Below are 22,957 nucleotides of genomic sequence, written 5' to 3'. Positions count from 1 at the left end.
TGTCGCGGTAGACCTTCCGATGGAAACACCCATATGTGTATTTATTTATTTCGGTTTGCATGTTTATTCAATTTGGAAAGATATTTGCTATGAAAGGATAAAGCCAAAAAACACAGCACAAAAACTGAACAACTGGAAGCAAGTGCAGGTGCGCCACCTATTTACATACATACAAAGCAGCTCGATGGTCCAAAAGAAAAGCAGTGCAAATATAGTATAAAGTTCAGATGGAAATCCTTAGCTGCGTAACGGGTAACCGTGGGAATAATACATATCGAATAGTCCGTGTTATTTTTAATTATGTATGTAAGTATGTATATATTTTGTTTAATTTTTTGCTTTTAAACATTCAAGTAAAGCAGGTTCTGGTGGCGTTCGTGGTGGTGGTGGTGGTGGTGGTGGTGAAGGAGTTGAAGGCGTTGTTTGGTTTTTGATGATGTTTGTTGATGATAAATTTTCAGTGTTGCTTCCGGAATTATTGCACACTCAGCTCAATTTGATTCGAACTGCTGCTCTGACTGGCTGTGGAGAACTTGCGTGCCAACTTTTGCAGTGTACCAACAGCTAGTACATACAAGTTTGATTTTGATTTTGGTTCGTTTTTTTTTATTTGTTTTGTCGAAAAAGAAACAAAGAAACAAGAAAATAAAATTATATAAAAATATTTTAAATAAAAGTAACGGCAATAGAAAATTAAGTAAATATAAATAAAAACTGAGAAAAAGCCATATTTAAAGAGGTGCGAAATTTGCGGTGCTTAAAGCTTAATATTACTTGCATACTTGTTAGGGCTGGAAGTTATATCCGGATTTTGTGAATATTCGGATATTCGAATTTTCGAATATCTGATTAAAATATATGAATATCCGGATATTAACAGGATATTAATCGGATATTGAATATTAACCGTATACAGTTAACAAAATAGAACGGATAGTAACCGAATATCCGGATTTTATCCTTATACGCGAATATCCAATATTCGGTATCCGAATAAAAATTGGGAATGGAAGGAAGGGGATCTATTATTTACGTATGTACTCCCTGACGTACCTCATGTATGTACGTATGTATATATAAAAAGGAAGAAATCCAGAACTAGAGATAAGTTAAAATTATTTGTACAAAATAATTACAGTCTCATTTGACCACATAAATGGGGTACAATTAAACAAATTTTAATGTGTAATTTATTATTTAGCGTTTGAAAGACTACTAAAAATTAGCTTTTTCCGATTTTTACAATTTGGAAGTAAAACTTAACAACGCCGCAGCAATTTTAGGGCGTTCTTTAATCAAATTCTAAAGTAGGGCGTTTTTGAAAAGTTTTCTGAGATATGCCGTTTTCGAAATGATTTCCGAGATAGTTCGATCTTCAACTGAGGTGTCGATATGTAAATCGAATTTACATGGCCTTTGTTAAAGAAAATGCTATATACTTATAAAAAAGTAATGAATATTAAATGAACAAAACGAAAGTTGTTAAAACTGTAGATCAAAACAGGACGATAGTCGAGTGGCCGACTATGTACTGTGTATGGTCATCGGTATCTAGTAGGCTTGGGGAGCTTTTGAACTAAAGAGCGAAAGCGCCGGCGCTTTTAATTGAACTAGTTAATTAGTTCATTCATTAAAGTGAACTAAAATTTTCTGTGCCAACACTCCAATAAAAATGGAATATAATTTCAACACATATGGCATATCGTTTTTCATTATAAGTTAAAAAGAAATTTTATTACATTGAATTTCCAACGATTTACATCGTATAGTGCAATTTGTGTAACAAAGTAAATATTTGGGCTCAGTTTTGGGATTTGTTGTTTAACAAAAGACTTTCGCCTTAGGATACCACGGTGCTGCGCAATTTGGTCGTATTTCGATGGCAAAATTTAAGAAAAGAAAATAAACTGCAGGCACTGCCGAATTTCTATAATCATTTTTGGTGGCTCTCATGGAAATTTGAATCGCCATATCTTCATCATACAAACATCCTTTCGTGATTTTGGAGACTGACGAATGAATGAAGACGACTTAATTGAGTCGTTATTGCAGAGGACCATCGACATTTAGAAAAAAATCTTCTTTACTTTACAGATTAATATGTACATACATATGTATCTGTTATAAAACTAACATTTTTGTTGTTCTGTAACTTAGCTCCTACTAACGAAGTAGTCTAATTAGGTGAACTATAGCTCAATAAGAAGAACGAACTATGATTCAGAAGAGCTAGTTCATTGAGCTGAACGAACTAGAACTGAACTAATCTTTAAAGTGAACTAAAAAATCCAACACTAGTATCTACATACATTTTAAATTTTATTTAGCACTGTCTACTTTTCAAACAATACTTTAATAGGATTTATTGAAGTGAAGAGTTACTAATTCAATAAGCTATAAAATATAATAATAACAAAAAATATTCAAGAAAGGTGTGCACTCTTATACATACATAGATACCTTGGCATTGGGTGGACAGTATTTAGAGGGATTAGATTTAATATACATGTAATTAGTTATACCAATTTTAAGTACATATACACTGGTGGCCCGATAATTAGAAACGATTTTCTTTTCAAGTTGTGACCATCTATTTGTATTCATTATTTTTAATATATTTTTTTAGGAAAATATAGTGCATGCTACAATGAAAATCAAACAACTCAAAGCTTTAAACTTCGTAAAAGATTTATAATAATTCGACGAAGTTCGAAAAATTGACATCATAAGTGGGTGGTGCCACGCCTTGATATTCCAAAAAGTCTATAATCTTAGTTTTTGTTAAGAGATGGCCTTAGCTAATAACATGCAACAAATTGGCGCCTTCAGTTATTGAAATATCGTAATTTTGGTATTTCTGAAATTTACCGTTATATGGGAAGGGGGGCGTAATGTTAGTCCGATTTCAACACTGTTCAATATATTGCCTTTTTGCGCCATTTGTAGATCAATTGCCGAGATACACATATATATGTTTGTAGGCATAAGTGGGTGCTGCCACGCCCATTTCCCAAAAAATTTTATGGTAGCATTTTCTGTTAGTAGGTTATTGATTTACTGCTTTAGAGGAAGTGCGCGCGGGTATTGTCCGGCTATTAAGATGCAACACCTATTCTCCAAAAATTTCATAATTCTCTTATTCTATGTCGAAATTCTAATTGACATACCAAGTTTCAACAATTTGGATCCAGTATTTGCGGAAATGTGGAAGATGGGCATGGTCCGATTTCACCCAATTCAGTCTATTAAAACTTAAAATGTCACAATTTTATTCGGAAAATTTTTCATTTTAAATTTTAACAGTCTCATTAATTTTAAAATTGATTGGTGAAACTGGTGATCAGATTTTCAAATTTACATATGTATTTTAAATTAATTTTCGCATAAGCTAACTAATTTTAAAATTCCGACGCTTCCTTTTTTGTTTATGCGGAGGCCTGTGCACTTTTTCAAAAAGAAAAAAACCTTTCGTAGTGTATTGTCTTCCTCATTAGTGGTTGCATATTTATTTATCAGAATTTATACATATATATTGATTTATTGTATTTACTTACATACGTATATGAAGTATGTAATGTGTATTATGGAATGTCAATAATAGTTATGCAATACATACATTTAACAACTGTCTTTTGTGATTACAATGCATAGGTACTAACACGAAAATCGTTTTTCATTAATTTTCTTTTTTTTTTTTTTTGAGTTTTGGTTCTTATTAATCAGGTGAAGAAATCGGTTATAAATTACGATTACAGTGCGATATGCATTGAGGAAACTACACATAATTACGCGAAGCTATTGAGCGTATCAAAGCAGTCATTAGGGAGCCTTCATCAACTTCAAAGAAATCTTTCGAGTTTTTGGACCCACAAATAACTGCTTTTCCAACGCATCAACTACACAAAATAATATCTAAAGATTAATATGAATTTCATATTCGACGTTCAAAGTAATGTTTAACTGCATTTTATTGGCAGCGCTGTAAGAGGCCCATGGTGGGTGGGTATTCTTCGTATTACTATTTTGATTACAACAACAAGCAGTGCTACTGTAGCTAATTTTCTGTTTTACTGACAAAAATCCCTTCCAAACTTTCGACGTTTTATTGCGATTTCTCTATTTTGATTTATTTTGCGTTTAGTGACGTAAGCGGGAAGGTAAAGCAAAGCAAGGAAATTGTCAGAAAAAGGTTCAAGAATTTGGCCGGGTTAGGGACGAGGAGTGTAAAAAAAGAATTTTTGTTACAATTTCAATGTTTTTTTATTTCGAATCAAATTTGCAACAGAAAGCAAAATTAGTATCAAAGTAAACATACATACATACCACAAAAGCATATAGAGTTGTTAAAAATTTCGTTTTTATTTTCAATTTTTTATTATAATTATTTTGTTGAGTTAAAAGGCGCGTTACGGGTGTAACGTTGTACGAAGAACGGGCGAAGATAAATCAGATCAATAAAAAAGTATATTTGGTTACATTCATTAATTTGTTTTTTTTTTTTTTAACATTTCCATATAAAATATGAAATGATTGCGAAATTTCATAGCAATATTCAAGCGTTCAGATGCAGATATTTTTATGTATTTCAATATTTTTTTCACACAAAGCGTTTGCATATGGCGTATGTGTGATTATTTCAATGTTGCATGGCAATGAATAATTTGAAATGAAGATTGAATGCAAGTGTCAAGGTTTGTCACGGATTTTTCAAGCGTGTTTGTGAATGTGTATGTAAGTTTTTTTTGGTAGCAGGTATGTATGTGGGATTTCGTTTGGATTTGTATTATATAAACATTTGAAAAGGAGATATAAAAGAGAGAAAAAAGAAAAGAAAATATTTGTATGTCCAAATTAAATTTCGATTACTTCCCAGCGTTTTGGTCATTTGTATTTCATAATGTGAGCGGTGTGTTAGGGAAAATAATTGTATTTGTTGGTTCATATTTTAGTTTAATTTTGCCAGAAGTTTTCTCAGTTATTAATTTATGCAAATGTGTTGTGATAGAATGGATAATAGAATATGAAAAATGTACTGATTAATATGGCATTAGGTACTTCGCTGCCTCCGCAAACAATGCACCCTATATTGACTTCGATTCAGAGTTATTTCAGTGTGAATAAAAACGGCATCTTTTGCTTACAAAGATTAAAAAATAAAACCTAAGTGAAGCCTTTGAAAGTTGTGGCTGATAAAAACGAGGAATTATAAGAAATAAATATTTAAAAATTTTTTTATTATTTCATCATCTCATCTGAATCAATCAATAAAATATTGCTTTATGAGTTTTTAAGAGCGCTACGTTTTCCCATTATCTGCTCATGGAGATTCTTATAAAAACAAAGCATTAGAGTATTATAATCTAGCTCCCGATATATTTCATAGCCCCCGAAACTAAGCTAAGCTTAGCTAAGTCAGCTAAGATTTTTGCCTAGTAGCATTGCAGCTAACATAGAGTTTGCCATTAAAGCCTATCGGAAAAGGATCAGAGATAACTTCAAGAGCTTTGGTGGAGGTAAAAGGTAAACTATCCGTTAAAAGCACGGCAGCCCCGGGCAAAGCTCGCGCTCCCTTATGACAAATTTCCACTAGGCATCCAAATGACAAAAAATTTGAGGCATTTAAAAAAAGCCATGTGGAAATGAATTTAATGTCTGTTTCTTTAACGCAATGACACGAATATTTTTTAATGCCCAACTTTGCAATTAAAATTTTTGTCATTTAATACCTAGTGCAAAACCAGCATAATTCTCGTAGATGTGTACTATAACCTCGAAGAAAAAAAATTTTTTTTGTGACAAATTCGAATATCTCGAGAACGAGACTTAGAACACCTGGCTAAATAAATTCCCAATAAATGGCGTTAAAAAAACTATTTTCATCCTTGAAATTACCTTCACAAATGTTTAAAATTTCTTACATTTTTTGCCTTAAAACAGTATGCAATGAAAATTTAAAATAAATATAAACTGCCGGAACAAAGTATTGGCACAGCAAAATTTTCACAATATATGCAACAATTTCCATTCTAATAATTTTCCGATAATTTTGTATAAAAATATGGTCCTTCAACAACAAAAAACATAAAAATATAATTCCTAAACTTTGTGCAAAACTCGCGAACATTCAGCAAATTTTCATGAAAAGTTTCAACTATTTAATCAGATTTTTTTGAGTATGTAGGTGGTGTTATCTGATCCGCTGATTTCATGGCGAATTTGTACCTTTTGTCAATATGATGTGTTCGTTGTAATTTTGCTTTGTACTGATTGTCAATGTGCGTATAATTTGTTGTTGCAATTTTTTACACCCTTTTTTACCTTTATAAATTCGCCTTGGTCCCTCTGAATATACGTATGAAAATTTTTACTTTATCGTTATTTATAAAAAAATATGATCACCGTACACTAGACTATGCTCGTACTAACTCCTTAACATGTGTCAGAAAAAAAATCAAAACACTCTTTAATCAATCTTTAAGGTAATCAGTGGCTTCGGACCAATTTTCGAAGACAGTGCGATGGGTTTTATGTTGACTCTCAGTATTTCAAGTGAGCCACAGCTAGCCTCTACCCTCATTTACTTCCTCGAACTTAAAGAGTTTTTCCTCTTCATACATAATATTCACATGCAAATGTATGATGTTGTAGAAACTGTAAACTTATCCTCAAAATGATGCAACGAATTTTAATTTGAACAACATTTTTATTTTATTTATGATTATATCCAATCAATTTACTTTGTTCCGATCTTATTCAAAAATATTAATTATAACAAATTTTACAATACAACATATGAACTAATTAATGTTTTTTGCAAATTTCGTCTTGTATAGATGTTTGGATAAAATTATATAAGTAAACTTATATAACTTATTCTCATAAAGTTTTAAGCGCAATGAAACGAATGCAATTTTGTACGATTTTGCATAAATATAATTTGATTTTTAATAAATATGTTTGTATGTATTTGTAGTATAGCACGATTATATAGAGTATATTTGTGATTGTAGCAGTTTTTCTGTATGCATAATTTTCTAGCTATATATGTATGTAAGTATGTTCGAGTGTGTATGTCCACAAGTGTTTTAGTTTTTGAAATTCAACTTTTTAATCGCATATTTTATGTAAATGGGCCAGTATATATGTTTTTGTTTTTAAGTGAATACTTGTTATAAAGTGGATAGATAAGCTTTGTAGTGTTTATATATATGTAAATAGAGTATAATGTAAATAGTTTTATGTATTTGTTTCCGGTCTTTTTTAATTTAATTCTCCATTTGCATACAGCGCAACAATTACCATGACTTAATACTTTGTTTAGGTATGGCAATAGTAAATTATATTCATTACACATTTTTCTGTTGTATATATGTATTTAAGTTTAATTACTTATAACATTTTTTTTTTTTTGTACACTTGGGCACAGATACACAAATATCGCTGCACTAATGTATTTTATGCCATATACAATAAGCACTGCTTTAAGGGTTAGATATAAAGTAAGCGTCATGCGTTGTTTTTATTGTTTTCATATTTTGTTAACACGTATGTATTAAATTCAAAAACCATTTTCTATACCTGGCTGGTAGGTTTTCTTATGTATATGTAGACGCAGAAGCGTAATATAAGTGCGCTACCGCGAATACCAATTTGTATGACGGGGTCAAAAATCAAATGCCAATAAAATATTTACATAAACCTGCTAAAAATTAGCGCTGCACATTAAGTTGAATTTAAAATAGTACTCTACCCTAGGCGGAAATTCAAGTTCCTAGGTTCGAAAAAAAAACTAATTGACGGCAGCGCCATCTTTTGGCGAAAACTGTCATTATGACTGACTTGGATTGACTAAGGGAGCTACCCTTAAAAATTAAGTCAATGAAAGTCACTGTTTTCAAAAAAAAAAAATTCTAGTGAAAGAGAGAGGCGTTAACTCGAATAGTAAAAAAGATAAACCCAGTCTGCCTGAGATAGTAGATGACTAATGCCATTCCCGACGAGGAGACATGACAAAATTTTTATTTAGTCATTGTTGGCTCTTTGAGAACGTCTGTGATTGGGAAGCGATGACTTTCTGTGTCATACCAAAATATTGCTGAAATATGCAGAAACCAATTTCAATGGATAGTTCATCAAATGTGAGTTTAGCAGAGTGGTACTTGAAGCATTTCTCCCCCAATGTCTATGAGCCTATTACAGGTCTATTCTGCATGTTACCGAAGATTTTGCAACCGGACAATTTTATTACCAAAAAATGTTACCAGTTTTTGTCACCGCAATTCTAGGTGCGTTGGTAATATAGTTAAAATATTCAGCAATTCTCCGCAGAATAGACCTGCTAATCCCAAAAATGGACAATCATATTTTTTTTGTGAAAATTTGTTGAGACAAACGCACCTACTATAACGGTCCGATCATGTCCAGCAGATATCTTAAGCGTTATAGATCTTTTTCTCAAGGAAACTGCTTCACCTAGTGCTCTTATAATGAGGGATTTGGAATGGTGGCAAGAGCGGAAATTCTGGTATCGAAGTGCATCTCCTTCAATTAACTTTTTTGGCAAAAAATGGCGTGATTCGGGCCGAGACAGACTGTTTACTGGGCATAAAAATTTCAAGTGGTTTTTACTGATATACAGTGCTAAATTTAAATAACTAAAACCAAACGAGGAAAGGAGAATCCCGACTTTATTCAATCTCACGCATACTTCCATATTTCGTTGCCTTTGATATAGCTTAAAAAAAAAAAATCACTCTACAGTAACCTCCGCTTTCAAAATTTAATTAAGCACGAAAATCAATTAACGAATTGGTTCAAATAAGGGTTAAACGTAGTCAATTAACCGGAGGATACTTTACTAGTTTCTGAAATGAATTAAGGTAATGCTATTTAATGCCAATGATTAAGGAGCAGTACTTCAATTGTTGATATTAGTCTGTTGGTTTAAAAGCTTCTATATATATCTGTGTTTGATTTGGGCAGCAGTGTAGTGTGTGTAAAATATTGACTAATATAGCTTAATGATTCTTAATTCAAAATTAATTTTCAATAGTAAATAATTTGTGCTTTCACTAGTTATATGCATTCGTAAATATGAATAATACTTCATTTGACTAAAAATGTCTTCTAAAAAAATTATACGCAATTGGCTAGTTATTTATGTTTAACGCTATTTCGTATGCTCTTCTATGTAATTGAATTGTTAGCGTTTTTTTTAATGATTGCGCTTAACGATTGGCCGATCATTTCATTTTTTCTTTTAAAATATTTTGAATTTTCGTAACGATATCTCGAATGCGAATTTAGGCTACGAGTGGTAAATTGAAACTATGCAAGTAGTAGTAATTTGTGTAAGTAGTGGTCGTTATGTTTGTGGTAGTGGTGGAGGTGATGGTATTATCTTTTAGTTATGTATGTTTAATTTAAGTTGCGCATTAGCTTAACACTTACCGTAGCCTTCGCCTTGCAGGAAAAGCCTGAAGGCTTCGGCCAATTTCGCTGGCTGCTCCTCCAGCACCATGGCGCAATCGGAGATCTGCAAGCAAAACAAAAAAATATAAAGTAAATTCCATTCCAGGGATTCGCTAAGCTATTTAGCAAACCTTCATCCAAGATGAATTTGTTGGATCCAAGCGCCCATTAAAGGTAACCGTATCATCGACATGTGGCGACAACGCGCCAGTAATATTGATCACTGGCATTTTCAGTGTGCATGCCGATGGCTGTGTGCCGGGAGTGCCTGGTGGCGTGCGTGTTATATTCAAATCGTTGCGGTGTATATACGAATTGATAAACATAGCCAAATTAGTGGGATTGACGCCACGTTCAAAGTGTTGCTTATACATTTGCACCAAATCGTGATTACGCTCCTCTGGATTGCGTCCGAAATGATGCCACATCAGGTAGTCGACGACACTCTGAGTCATGCCTTTGGTGCGCAAGAAGCGTGCATTGAAGCTCTGATAGCCCCACTCAATCCAACCGGACTGTGTCGACACGCAATTGATGAGCACCAAAGCGCCGACCTTATCCGGATTGGTGTGGGCGAAACGGGCCAATATATTGGCGCCAGCGCCAACACCAAAACCAATCACCGACTTGAGTCCAAAATGTGACATCACAAAGACTAGCTGAGCGGCCAATTCATCCATGGTAGGATAGATGTAGCTGTGGAAATAAGATACATACATAGTAGTATATTGGGCGTCCATACATCTACATATACATAAAATGGATATCAATATTAATATTTACTCTTCCGGCAATGTAGGTGCACCCTCCTCTTGTCCAGGCGCTGTAACATGATAGACGCAGAAATTCTCCAGCAGCCCACGCATTGGTGGGAAATTGAAGAAACCAGCAAAGCTAGTGGCATCTAAAAAAATAAGGATAGAGTTAGATGGGGTAAAAAGAATTATCTCAAAATGCATAGTTATGTACACAAGTACAATATAAGTACAGTGAGTGTCAGTGAAAATCGTACAGGAAATTTTTTTCCATTTCTTTTTTTAATTTTGTTTTATTTAAATTTTATTATTTTTAATAAAAATGTAGTTCACATTACAACAAAATCCATATAACTCAAAGATTCTAACTTTGTAACAATTAAAAAAGTCGTAAAATTTTCTTCAAAAGTCCACACTTTTTATTCAGAATTTTTAGATTATTTTTAGATATGCAGTTTTATAGCCCATTCAATTTTTGTTTAATAAAGTGAAAGTTTAAGTGGCTGTAAGATACCGGATGTTTGGAATTTTTTTGTTGATTTTTTTTTTTTTTGTTGACGGTGTTGTGCATCTTCGTTGATATCCGAATGGATCGCTTATTATTTCATATGGAAGAAAATACGCAACACCGTCAACAAAAAAAAAAAAAATTCCAAAAATCAATGGTATTTTGTAGCCACTTCACTTCACTTCACTACTTTATTATACTAAAATTATATGAACTGTAAAAATGCGTACCCGAAAAGATTCTCAATAAAAAGAGTGAAAACTTGATGAAAATTTGAAACATTTTTTTTGTTGTTACAAAGTTACAAACTTTGTGTTGGACATGGATTTCGTAGTAGTGCGAACTATCCTGTTTTTTACCAATAGAAGGAAGTTCAACTTGAGGCAAAATATCTAGGCGTAATACTAGATAAGAGACTCAACTGGATCTCGCATCTCACAGCGGTTGCCAATAAAGCCACGAGAGCATTTTATGATTGCCAAAGACTTCATCGTAATACTTGGGGAATATTCCCGAAATTAACATAATGGTCATTCAATACGGTAATAAAACCGATTGTCATCTATGCCTCACTGGCCTGGTAGCCAAAAGCCAAGCAGGAAACCTCTAAAGTCACTCTGGGTAAGCTCACCCGCCTGGTTTGTGTGGCCATAATGGGGGATATGCGCTCGTGTCCGACAGAGGTGCTTGGTGTCATCACAGGCATACCGCCTCTAGCCGCACTTATAGAGAAAGAGACTTGCTGGACCGCCCTGAGGCTACCGAAACTAAATATAAAGCTTGAAAAGTGGTCACTTGAGTGTCCTAAAATCATTCTTAAATGATCCCGTTGTAAAACTCACAGACTCAATGCTACCGAAGCTGACCTTTACAAAGCCCTACACGGTAATGATATCTGAAAGGGATACCTGTAAAACGATAATCGCCATGTTCGGCGAGAGAACTTGAAAACCTGACGAAGGGGACACTGGGGCTGACATATATGGACTAAGATTTCAAAAAAGCGTGGCGATGGGCTTATACCCTACCATATTCCAGGCGAAAATTGTTCCAATTGAAGTCTGTGTCCACGAATGTCTTCGTAGAAGGACAAATGGGGCGACAATAAACATCATGTCGGATAGCCAGGCAGCGTTAAGAGCACTTGACTCTTGTAAAACGGTGTCAAAGGTAGTAGACAGTTGCAAAAGGGTACTGGTTAGACTAGGAGTCAGTAACAGAGTAACCCTACGGTGGGTTCCGGGTCATGAGGGATTCGATGGCAACGAGAGGGCTGATGGCACTCTAGCGAAATGTGGTGCCCAACGGAGCCTGATCGGTCCTCAGCCTTTCTTTGGTCCATCCAAAGGATACACAGCAGAGCTCCTAAGGCGATGACAGAACTTGCAAGTTAAAACTCAATGGCGCTCGACAAAGGATAATAGGCAGTCCAAAAGATTCATAGCTTCCTCTCGAGGAACCTCTGAACGGCTGCTAAATCTTCGCAGACAAGGTTTAAGAACTCTCACCAGACACCTGACAGGACATTGCAGGCTAAGGTACCATCTGCACAAGATGGGACTCTCAGAGGGCCTGGGTTCAAGCCCTGGTCGGAGCAACATCGCAAAATATAGAAAAATTTGTTTTCTTAACAGCGGTCGCCCCTCGTCAGGCAATACCAAACCTCCGAGTGTATTTCTGCAATGAAAAACAGCTTCTCATAAAAATACAATCGCCGTTCGGAGTCGGCGTAAAACTGTGGGTGCCTCCCCTTTGTGTAACAACATCAAACCGCAACCCACAAATCGGAGGAGAAGCTCGGCCCAACACTAACATATGTGTAAGCGCTAATCTGTTGTGATGGCTTTATCGCCGGCATAATTGATTTCCCGGGAGTTCAAGTTTACTAATAGTTGGTTCAAGACTACGAGCCATCGTAGTGGTTCAAACAATCCTCCTTGCGAGTGGCCCTGACCGCACTTGCCGAACTCTGCTCCTTAACACATATTTATACGACCCACTGCCGAATGCAGTAAATTAACCTTACTTTTGTAGCAAGTATAAAATGATACGATATTCTCTTTCTCGTGAGGGCGCTGTAAAGCATCCTTCAATACTTCTACTGCGGCGAAAAGCATATTAGAGTATTTCTAGAGCAAAACTTTTTGAATTTTTCTATCTTTATTTTTTGCAGCCGTTTTCCTAAGTATGTTTTAAAATTATCTGCCCCTCAAACACAACTTTTGTCTTTAAAAAAGGGAAGATAAATTAAGCTACTCGAGAAAAAGGCACTTAATTTTATAAGATTCTTACATTATCACTAACAATGCTTTTACTTACAAAACACTGTCTGCCAATTCAGCAGAAAAATCAGAGAGTCGCGTATCACTTTATCCATGTCCCTCAAAATCGAACTAAGAAGAACTCTTTTTTTTTATAAAAATTAATCATACTCACAGTTCAATCCCAGATCGTGATACGTTAAAATGGCTGGTTTAGAAGTGTCACCCTGTATGGCCACATGTATATCCCCTTTATCGGTGGGCACACGACGTTGATCGCATGCCTCCAAAATAGAGCCGCGTGCATTCGGGAATTGCAATTGCACAGACCGCAATTCAATATCGTCCATGGGATCGATGGGCATGGTGCTGAAGGGGGAAAAATATGAGCAACATGGAAACATATATATTTAGAAAAAAATACTTTCTTTTAAGTATAATAATTATGCAAGTTCAACCTGACTTATCATGAATAACTAACTGCTGGGCATTATACGTATAAATTTTATATGCTAAGTGGTAACTTTTGAATTTTGGTAACTACTTAGTTAGATGAGAGGAGGTCTTTATGATTTTCCAATTGGTATTTGAGCATTTGGTGTGTATGTAAAATAAGCGTAGAGTTTGAGCTTATGGTGTGGAATTGTTGTTACTCTAAAACTTATGCATTTGCTTTTACTAAGTATGCAAGTTGAACAAACTAGCAGGTAGACTGGTTAAATAGCATATATTTTTTTATTTTGTTTTAATGCTATCGGATTGTGTGCTCACAATTTGGATTTTTCAAATTTGTGAGTCTGATTGCAAAATACAGTCATTGACAAAAATATTTGGACACTGATTTTTTACCATACTCAAAATGTTTTTCGTGGTAAATTTTTGTCGTTCATTTTTTTAAATAAATTTTGAACGCATTCTACAATAAAAATTATGTAAATTGGAAAATTCGGAACAAATAAAATTGCCTACCTGAATTTATTTTGGAAAAAAAAGTTTGAAATTTTGGTACAAATTTACTGCAAGGTTTAAAATTTTTATTTACATGGTTTTTGATGTAAATTGAGCTCTATATTTATAAAAAAAAAATTAACACAAACAAATTTTCCATTAAAACATTTTGAATATCGTAAATGTGTTTCATTACTTTTGCCAGTGACTGTACACGTGTTTTTATTTTTTTTATTTTTGCTAATTTTTTATGTGCGTGTATATCTATTTATGCAAATCAGACTAGTGTGTAAATACGTTCAGGCTTAGGCTTGAATATTTGTTAAGTCAAATCCATTGCTAGTGTTTATAAAGTATGTGTTTTTTTGTTGCCATATTTTACTTTTCTAAAATACTCAGCCGAAATTTTCTTGCAACTCTTTGCTTGCAGGGAATTTAAAGAAAAACTATCATACAGCTGCTAAGCTAAGTGTTTCAACTCTAATAATAAGCTATGTATGTATATTTCTAAAAATCCAATGATAGTTTATAAGCTAACGAGTATGGTTAAAATTAAAGTAAGTTAAAATATTAAACGAATAATCATACAAACTAAGATTTTTCTATTTGTTTTCTTGTACGTTATAAAAGCTAAGGAAAATGCATAAAATTATATTCTATTTAAATTCAAAAATATTTTAGTAAATTAACAAAAGGCGGGGGGCTAAATATATATATAACAGCAAAGTGGTTTTTGGGTTTCTTTTACGCTCACACACTGTTATATGCACGAAAAGTCATTTGGTTTGATGTAAATTTTGTATACATATGTATATTGATTGCATTGTCGATTTTTTTGTTTGATTCTTTCAAGATGAAAAACTATTTGCTTATGTATTTAGGTTGTAGTTGCTATTTAGTTGTAATTGTAATTGTAATTGTAGTAGTTTATTGTAGACGTATGATGTATGTATTGTAATTTTCAACGCGCTTACCCCAACAGACGTGCCTCCTCGGCCGTGTGTGTCGGCGCAGATGGCATCTTCGTGTTCAGTGGCTTACCAATTTTGTCCCGGTCTCTGAAATAAATACTATAGACATGCAAGCGCAAAGAAAACAATTTTCAAAGAAAAAAAATATGTACATAAGTAAAAACTAAACATTAATCATGAGCGTATTTTCTGGTGAACTTTTAGAGAGTGTATACGATTTATTGGACCTTTTTATTAGATAAGGTAGTTTGCCCATAAAAAGGTAAATTCAATTAACTCATTAGTTTAAAAAAAAAAAAACAAAATGGGTGTGCTCGTTCGAGCTTTTGCTCCTCAATCGTGATAAAAAAGTTATTCACAATGGGATTGATAAGCGCCAAAGCTTAATATGATACTCGCGTAGCATTTTTTAAATGTTAGACGAAAAATTTATTTTGTTATTTCAACTCTGTTTTTTTTTTTTATTGCAAACTTTTTATTATTTCTATTGTTTTAGTTTGAAATTGCAATTACTCAAACATTTTCCAAAGTACTTTTCAATGAAATCCTCAAAATTTCGGTGTTCTCGAAAAGCTCATAAAGATTTCGCTCATAAGTAACGTTTTAAGCCAAATATAAAACATGTTCTATAAAAGAAATAACTTTAAAGGCATTAAAAAGAGAAACATTTCAAGAAAATAGGAAAGAGCGGAAGGGTAGCATTCATCATAGTAACGAAATTTAATGCAGTTAATTTTTCGAGTGGGTGTATGCGTACATATATGTATGTATATGTATATGCGTATGTTGTGTGATTAAAAAAAATATGAAAGACAGACAGGAGATAGCTTGATATTATGTAAAATATTAGTAAAAGCATTGGAAATGTCCTTATTTAAAATTTTATCTTTTAAACTTTTATGTAATTACAACAGCGAAGGGCAAAGAGAGCTTTTATTCTGCACGCCTCTATACAAAATACATAGCAAGCTTAAAAGAGCTTTGCCCGCGGGCAAGGCAATGTCGATCTCCGAATTAGAACAATAGTGGTCAGAGAGATATTCTACTCTATTTCCGTATGGTACTGACGGTCCGCGGGAGAGAGAGGGAGAACTTTTACTCCCTTTGTGTTCATATGTATAAAATATGGAGAAAGCTTTAAAACCTTCTCTTGCTGGATTTGTTTTGCTAGTGACTGCCGTATAAAAAGTTTAAAAAAGCTTGGCTTATAAGCCAGCGTTGGGCAGAGAGAGCTTTGGCTATGCATGCTTGCCCGCGTGTTTAAGCTTTCTATAAATTTTTACCTTCCTTTTATTAGCTCGGAATGTAACTATGTAATATTGATGCGCCTAAAAGATGCAGCGATTTCTATTCTCAAGTTACATACCTGATGACAGTACGAATGGCAATTATAATAGGGAGGTTCTAGTTTTTTAATCTATAGTTTTATGTATAGTCGCGTGCAGAGTAAAAGCTCTATCTGCCCATTGCTGCTGTAAACCAAGGGTACAAACCGGTTTTGTAACGAACCTAACCGCCGCTTTTTTCGTGCTTCTAACCGAACTACGAACAGAACCGAAAATTTCTCGAAAATTTTTATATGCGCTTCTGTGTTGGCAGAGGAGTCGTGGTGAGTAGTTCGACAAAATGTTTTGTATTTTATTTATGAAAGAAAATCTGCGTACTAAACTTTAACCTGCTTTAAGGTTGAATTATAAAATTAAAATGTAAAAAATCGATATATTTTTTTTGCTTGTCAAATTTGCATAGAAGAAATGTATGCATACATGTATATTAACATATGGTAAATTAAATCCCCAATATAAGAACACTTCCCATACACATACCGAGCATAGAAGAAGTCTTATGTGATGGTTTAAATTCTGTCGATATCTATGATATTTAGTATGCCTTTGGCTAGGATGGCTACTTAAATTGATGAATTCATAATAAAATTACTTCTTTATGAAAATATGTATTTAGTAAATAACAATATGTAGAAAGATATGAATCGCATTGCCTTTTAGTGCGAACAAGGAGAAATCAAAATAAGTTATGAGCATATTTATGTACATATGTAAGTATGTAAATCTAGTTTCGAGTAAAATTAAAACTAAAATGAAAAATCAAAATAGCTAAACAATGTAATAAATTTGAGATGCAAAGCGATAATTTACAAAATGCTTGACTGGCAATAAGTATAAAAAAGTAGAACATTACAAGGCCCTCTTTAAAAGGAGTACATACATACATATATGTACATAGATACATGCAGATTAAAACATAAAAACAGGCAGGCGAATGCAAAGGCTACAAAAACTAGCGCAGACAAAAGGATAAATACATACATACGTATCTTAGAAGGAAAAATGTTTGCGAATAAAAATATTAAATAATTGTGCTTAAAAAGCACAAAGCATAAAATATCTTTCACATACAAACTGACGCCAACAAATTACGTTCACTTACATACAGACATAATAAAAGGATATACAAAATATGTGAATGGGTGCTATGGTGTGCTACATGTGAATACATACATATGCATTTATATGCTTGCATTTGCTAAATGTTTGAATATATGGACAATGTAAGTTTCTAATAAAAATGAGTCAGCAGCGCTCAAATGGCAGGAATCGTAGATTAGGAAATGTGAAAAAAAATAATTGGTCGAATAAAAAATCGATATATATATAAAAACTATTAAATAAACAGGACAGAGTGTATGTCGGTAAATTTGTGAATACAAATTATTCTTTTCTGTATTTTATGCCCTGCTATTGTTGGTCCCTTTCGTCCGCAAACGTAAATATATAAAATGGTATTCGATCGTAAAATTAGAAAGTAGGCGCCACAAAAGCGGCGCATATTTCACACAACTCTCACATTCAAAAAATAATAGGTTTGCATGTACATACATACATACATACACATTGGTAGCTGACTGATTGTAAATCGAAATAGAGAAATGGGACATCCAATCCCAAGCCAATAAAAAAAATCCTTCATGAAAGCAGTCCAACGAATTTTTAACTCCCGCACCAACCTCCACAATCTAAGCCAAAATAATCTGGAATAGTGCAAATCTAATCAATATTTTTTTCCCATTCGAAGCCATAAAATGAAGTTGAGGTTTTTAGAATTTTTATAGTTATTCATTACGACACACACACAGTGTGTTACTTTCTTCTTCTAACTGATAGCAGCGGCAAGTTTTATTATAGGGAAACCCTATCCCTGCCGCATGCTTCCAAGGTGCCATTGCTCCGTTATGGTTGCTATTATTCTTTATGCTTCTGTCTTTGATCCACCAAGCAGGTCCGAGTTCTTCGTCTTGTTACAGTCAGGCTAGAGTTCCCTTGTTAACTTGCAGATCTGTATGTATGAACAGAACTGTTTGAAACAAGCCAGTCCAAAGAAATGTAGATTCATTTCTCTTTGGATCATTACAAGAGCGCAAACCAGTGCAACCGCTTCAGCCATTTCAGTAGATCCCTCATTGGCTTCGATATATCCAAACAAGAGTGACGACCATTGACTGAGAGACTGAGCGCAATTTTATTTTGCATTCCTGGAGCCTGGCTGTCAAAGTATCTGATTTGTTGTTTTGATTTTATACTCTTTTCTATTAATTAAGATTTTGCAGGCTTCAATGATATCTATAACATCCACCAGGAAGAACCTTGTAGACTTCTGCTGCTACACTGAAGCACATCTTAGATCCATCACTGTACTTTTAAAGAAATAGTTCAGTATTTTCAACAATAGGATGACGATAACGAGTTAAGGACTAGCCGATTTAGGCAGGGCTTAGTAGTGGCGCTACTGCAACAATAACAAAAACCAACCAACAGTATGTTAAAGCATAAACAGACGGCAGCGTTGAGCCGGATCAACTCGGGAATTAACTGCAGTTGATCCGGATCAAGTCCGAGTTAATCCGGATCAACGCTGCCGTCTGTTTAAGATTTAGGCTACAAAGCAACTGAATTCGAAACAATGGACCGTATGCATAAGACCTAAGCAAATTTTATTTTTTTTCTTAAATTTCAAACCTCAAAACTTGATTTTCGTAGGAATTTTCAAATCGAGCCAGCTCCCATAAATCTTAATATTTTTTCGAAATATTATGGTGGCAGCCTTAAAATATAATACATTTTATAATACCGATACAAAAACAGCACCGATTCTTTTTTTTTTTTGGAGAGTAATGCACCCTAATGTACACAGATGTAAACTTCAAAGGCACAAAAATCCTAAACAGCCGTCAGTACAAGTGTTTGCTTCCATATTTTTCCAGTAGCTTCAAGCGGAAATCGAAATTGGGATCACCACACTCAACCAGCCAGGAAATCACCACCCGCATATCCACTTGAGAGAGTCGCTAGGTCAGAAGCACTCAAATGCATATTCAGCAAAAGTCCAACAGCACACAAAGTGCTTGAGTTCTATGAACAAATATTGTATGTAAGTATGAGTAAATATGTGAATATACATATCTTTGTCCTAGGCAAACACGAATTCGAAATAACATAACGCCGCTTTTAGTTTTACGGGTGAATAAATTTCAATTGGATTCACTGGCTCTGCTATGGAAATGTAGTTAAAAGCAAAGGTAAACAGCATAACCACAGGCCGAGCAGATTCAAGTAAAGGCCAGCCTAAATATAACGGTAAAAAGGGCGAAAAACAAACAATTTTAACTAAACATTAAGGAACCCTATTTAAACGCAAATCGGGTTTTGTTAGAGGGGACTGGACTCTTTAGAAATGTAATTTTTGTTCTTTCATTTTGCTTGTTGTTGGGTGTAATTATGGTCAATTAGCGAACAGCTATTAAATTTAAGCAAATAAAGAATGGAGGTAATGGTATAGATAGTAATAGGGGTAAAAAGGAGTCAGCTTGCATGCATTTTTCATTTTCAATCAATGCACTTTAAGTGGAAATGCTTTAAAAAAATCTTAAGTCCGCAGTATCTATTCATCAGCAGATGCGGCTGCAAGTGGGTGTCAGTCTTGGAGTAAGTAGCTTGCTTTTTAATCAAAGGGTTAAGCTTGGGACCCCGTCTAAAGAAAGCCAGAGCCGTGTTGAGGTCGGTATAATGACAAAAGGTTATACTAAAAAATAATACGACGTTCAGGGTCCTCTATTTGTCTAAGAGACCTATGTAAATGCTCACATCTGGGAAGACATTTATCGACCGATAACACTCCTCTGTTTCGTAGCGAAGACAATAGAGGTCTTGTTACTTCTACAATTCAGGTACCATCTGCCTTAGCGAAGTGAGCATGGCATCCGCATAGTGCACAGAATCACTCAGATAACTCGTGGCGTTAACAGCAGTCACCACTCTGAGAGAACAGTCCTAGTAGCGCTGGACCTGTCAAAGGCGTTTAACATCTTTTGTCATTCCACGCTACTAGAAGACGTTGAAGCTTCATTTCTTCCACAGGAACTCAAACGGACGCCGTCGAATTATAGCCGACCATTTAAGCACAAGAGGTTTGAAGTGACTTATGCCACTTTCAATATACACGGCTCAAATATGAGGAGCAAAAATGCAAACCTTGACCCGTTAACCACTTGTAGATGATGGAATCTATGCTCCACCATGAGCAGGTAACAAGCGTGATATCCGCTAAAGTTGATGAACTACGGGTTTTATTATTCAAATAAGGTAAGTTGACAGCGGAATGCATTCCTGATAACTGGGTTCTAGGCATACGTTGCCTGTTTGGGCCTAATTAGGGTGGCCCTGAACCTGGAAAATCCACCATTGACCAGATGTAGCACCAGAGTTAATAAGTTTTTAATATATAGCTTCATATGTGGGTACAGGGGTGTATTAAACGCATTTTGGAAAAGGTGCCTTAGTAAAATTACTGTATAGAAAATGACCCGTATTTTAAATATTTAGTTACTATAAAATTAGTTTTCAAAAGCTCTACTATACAAGGCTATCGCACACGCAAAACTTAAGTAATTAATTAAACAAATAAAACCCTCGAACGTATTTGCTTGAACTCTGAAGCGTTCGTGCAACTAATAATAAAATGCAATACAAATTTACAGAAATCTTAATGAAGAAATGTGTCGACAAACGTATTATTGCATCAGTACGTGAATGCATACTTACATAAGTATTTGTTGTGGTCTTTTAGTATCAGTAATTTTCCCTTTCTATATAAAATGTATACATCTATAATACCCACCAAACCTAATTGAGGTCAACCATAAGACTGCCACTAAGCTTTATGTATGTCTTTATACGGAAACTAGACACACAGTGTTTCGACTATACGGAAGCGGGTGGAAAAGTCATGGTGAAAGTTGATAAAAAAAAACGGTCGGGCTTAGAGAGGGAAAAGTAAAAGTCATAAACACAAAATTTCACATCATTTACTCACCCCCCCCCTCTCCGCGAACGAGAATTTTTTCAAAAAAATACTGGAATTTTGACTATCGAAAACATCGATGGTTTTGTAAGCACTACCGATAGTTTTCACGTATACGTAATTTATTCAGTAAGAGTAAAAGCCGGCGCTATCAGTTTCATCTTGTGAGTCGGAATGGACATTTAGCAAAGCAGGGCAAATAATTTCAGAGCGCGGATGCTGCTTGAAGCCAAAAATCGTTGATAAACTTTTGTTCCTTTGCAAAAATATGGACATATTTTGATCTCATTTTCAATAAAAGTTGTTGCGTTTAATTTTTAGACTTCTTTAATCAAAATTATCGATATTACTATCGATATTGTCGACATTTTCGATACTATCGTTGGTTGTGACTATCGACTATCGAAACTATCGATGCCCACGACAAGAAAGGAACATACAAGGATATAACATCCGTTAATAAGTAATAAAATAAGTCACGAAAAACCCAGGACGATACCATCAAACAGTAATGGGAAGTGTTCCAGAGAAAGTAAAAAATTGTACGCTTATAAGGTAATACTTTTTTTTACTATTATTTTCTTCGTTTGAATTATATTTGCGTTAATAAATTATAAAATTTTTGAAAATTTAATCAGTGGTTGTTGAGCCATATTTATTTTTCAATCATTAATTTCAATTGCATCACATGGGTAGCACACTAATCGACATGTCGGCAAAAAAAGAACAAATCGACTGTCGTCTTCAAACTAAACTCTGTACAAAAATAATTTTGGTTTGATGGGTTATTAAATGTTATTAATTTTGTTTTTTCCGCGTGTACTCGTGTTTACATGCTACCCAATATATATATCTAAATATGTATGCATGTACAAATAAGTCTCATCATTATTCACTTTTTTTTATAACTTGCCTACTGCCGGCTTTTTTTGACTTGAAAAAAAAAATCGCACTTAACATCTTACACCCGATTGCACCGGATTTGAACCGGTGTGAACTGGATGGCGGTGAGTTCAAGTGATTAACAATGCAAGAAAATGCAATGTAATGAAGCTGATTGTATGAATGGAAGCGTGAAGTGACGGAGCGAATGCCGGCGACAGCGCAGTATTTATGGTAAACCGGTACACAAAGTAGATATTGTTTTGCCGCGGCGACCACGCTGCCAGTGTTAAAAGCTTAGTAAATTATTTGAATACTTCTGGTTGACTTATTTATGTTAAATGATCACGAGAGTCACGATCGATTACGTGGGCAGTGGGCAGTTATGGTGACTGCGACTGAGGTGGCGACTGCGACACCAGGCCTTTGGCGTACTCCCACTTTTTTATTTTTGCTTAGTTAGTAAATTTATTAATTCATTGTTATTTTGTTTTCTATTTTTGCTGTTGCTGCTAGTACACGTTCACTTTGTTTAATAACAAACCATAATTTAAATAGTAAACAAATGCTCATAGTAAATGTACGAGTAGGCAGCAACGTGACGGAAATAGTGGTGGAAATGTGCAAGCATTGTCCATCTGGAAACCTTACAGAAAAAAGGCTGATATTCCTGAACTTTGGCAGCGATCGATTTTCTGAGATTGATTCTTTAGACCAGAGTTGGCCAGCGAGAGCTTTTATTTGGTGCCTGCCCTATATAAATTGTACACAGAGCTTTTGAAAGCT

The 22,957-nt window shown here is 34.5% G+C and overlaps 1 protein-coding gene across 1 annotated transcript in view; it reads right to left on the bottom strand.

Moving 5' to 3' along the window:
* Nucleotides 1-22,957, bottom strand: part of LOC118742998 (protein NDRG3) — a gene marked incomplete in the record, with an annotated part of 90,299 nt that overhangs the window by 5,538 nt on the left and 61,804 nt on the right. The window contains 5 exon segments of the mRNA XM_036475448.1: nucleotides 9,451-9,535; nucleotides 9,603-10,167; nucleotides 10,255-10,375; nucleotides 13,171-13,364; nucleotides 14,918-15,013. Of these exon segments, the coding sequence (XP_036331341.1) occupies nucleotides 9,451-9,535; nucleotides 9,603-10,167; nucleotides 10,255-10,375; nucleotides 13,171-13,364; nucleotides 14,918-15,013 (1,061 nt within the window).

Source organism: Rhagoletis pomonella, unplaced genomic scaffold, assembly GCF_013731165.1.
Source record: "Rhagoletis pomonella isolate Grant_MI unplaced genomic scaffold, Rhpom_1.0 Rhpom_scaffold_00007, whole genome shotgun sequence".
Lineage (NCBI taxonomy): Eukaryota > Metazoa > Arthropoda > Insecta > Diptera > Tephritidae > Rhagoletis > Rhagoletis pomonella.
This window is presented reverse-complemented; position numbering and strand designations above follow the sequence as displayed.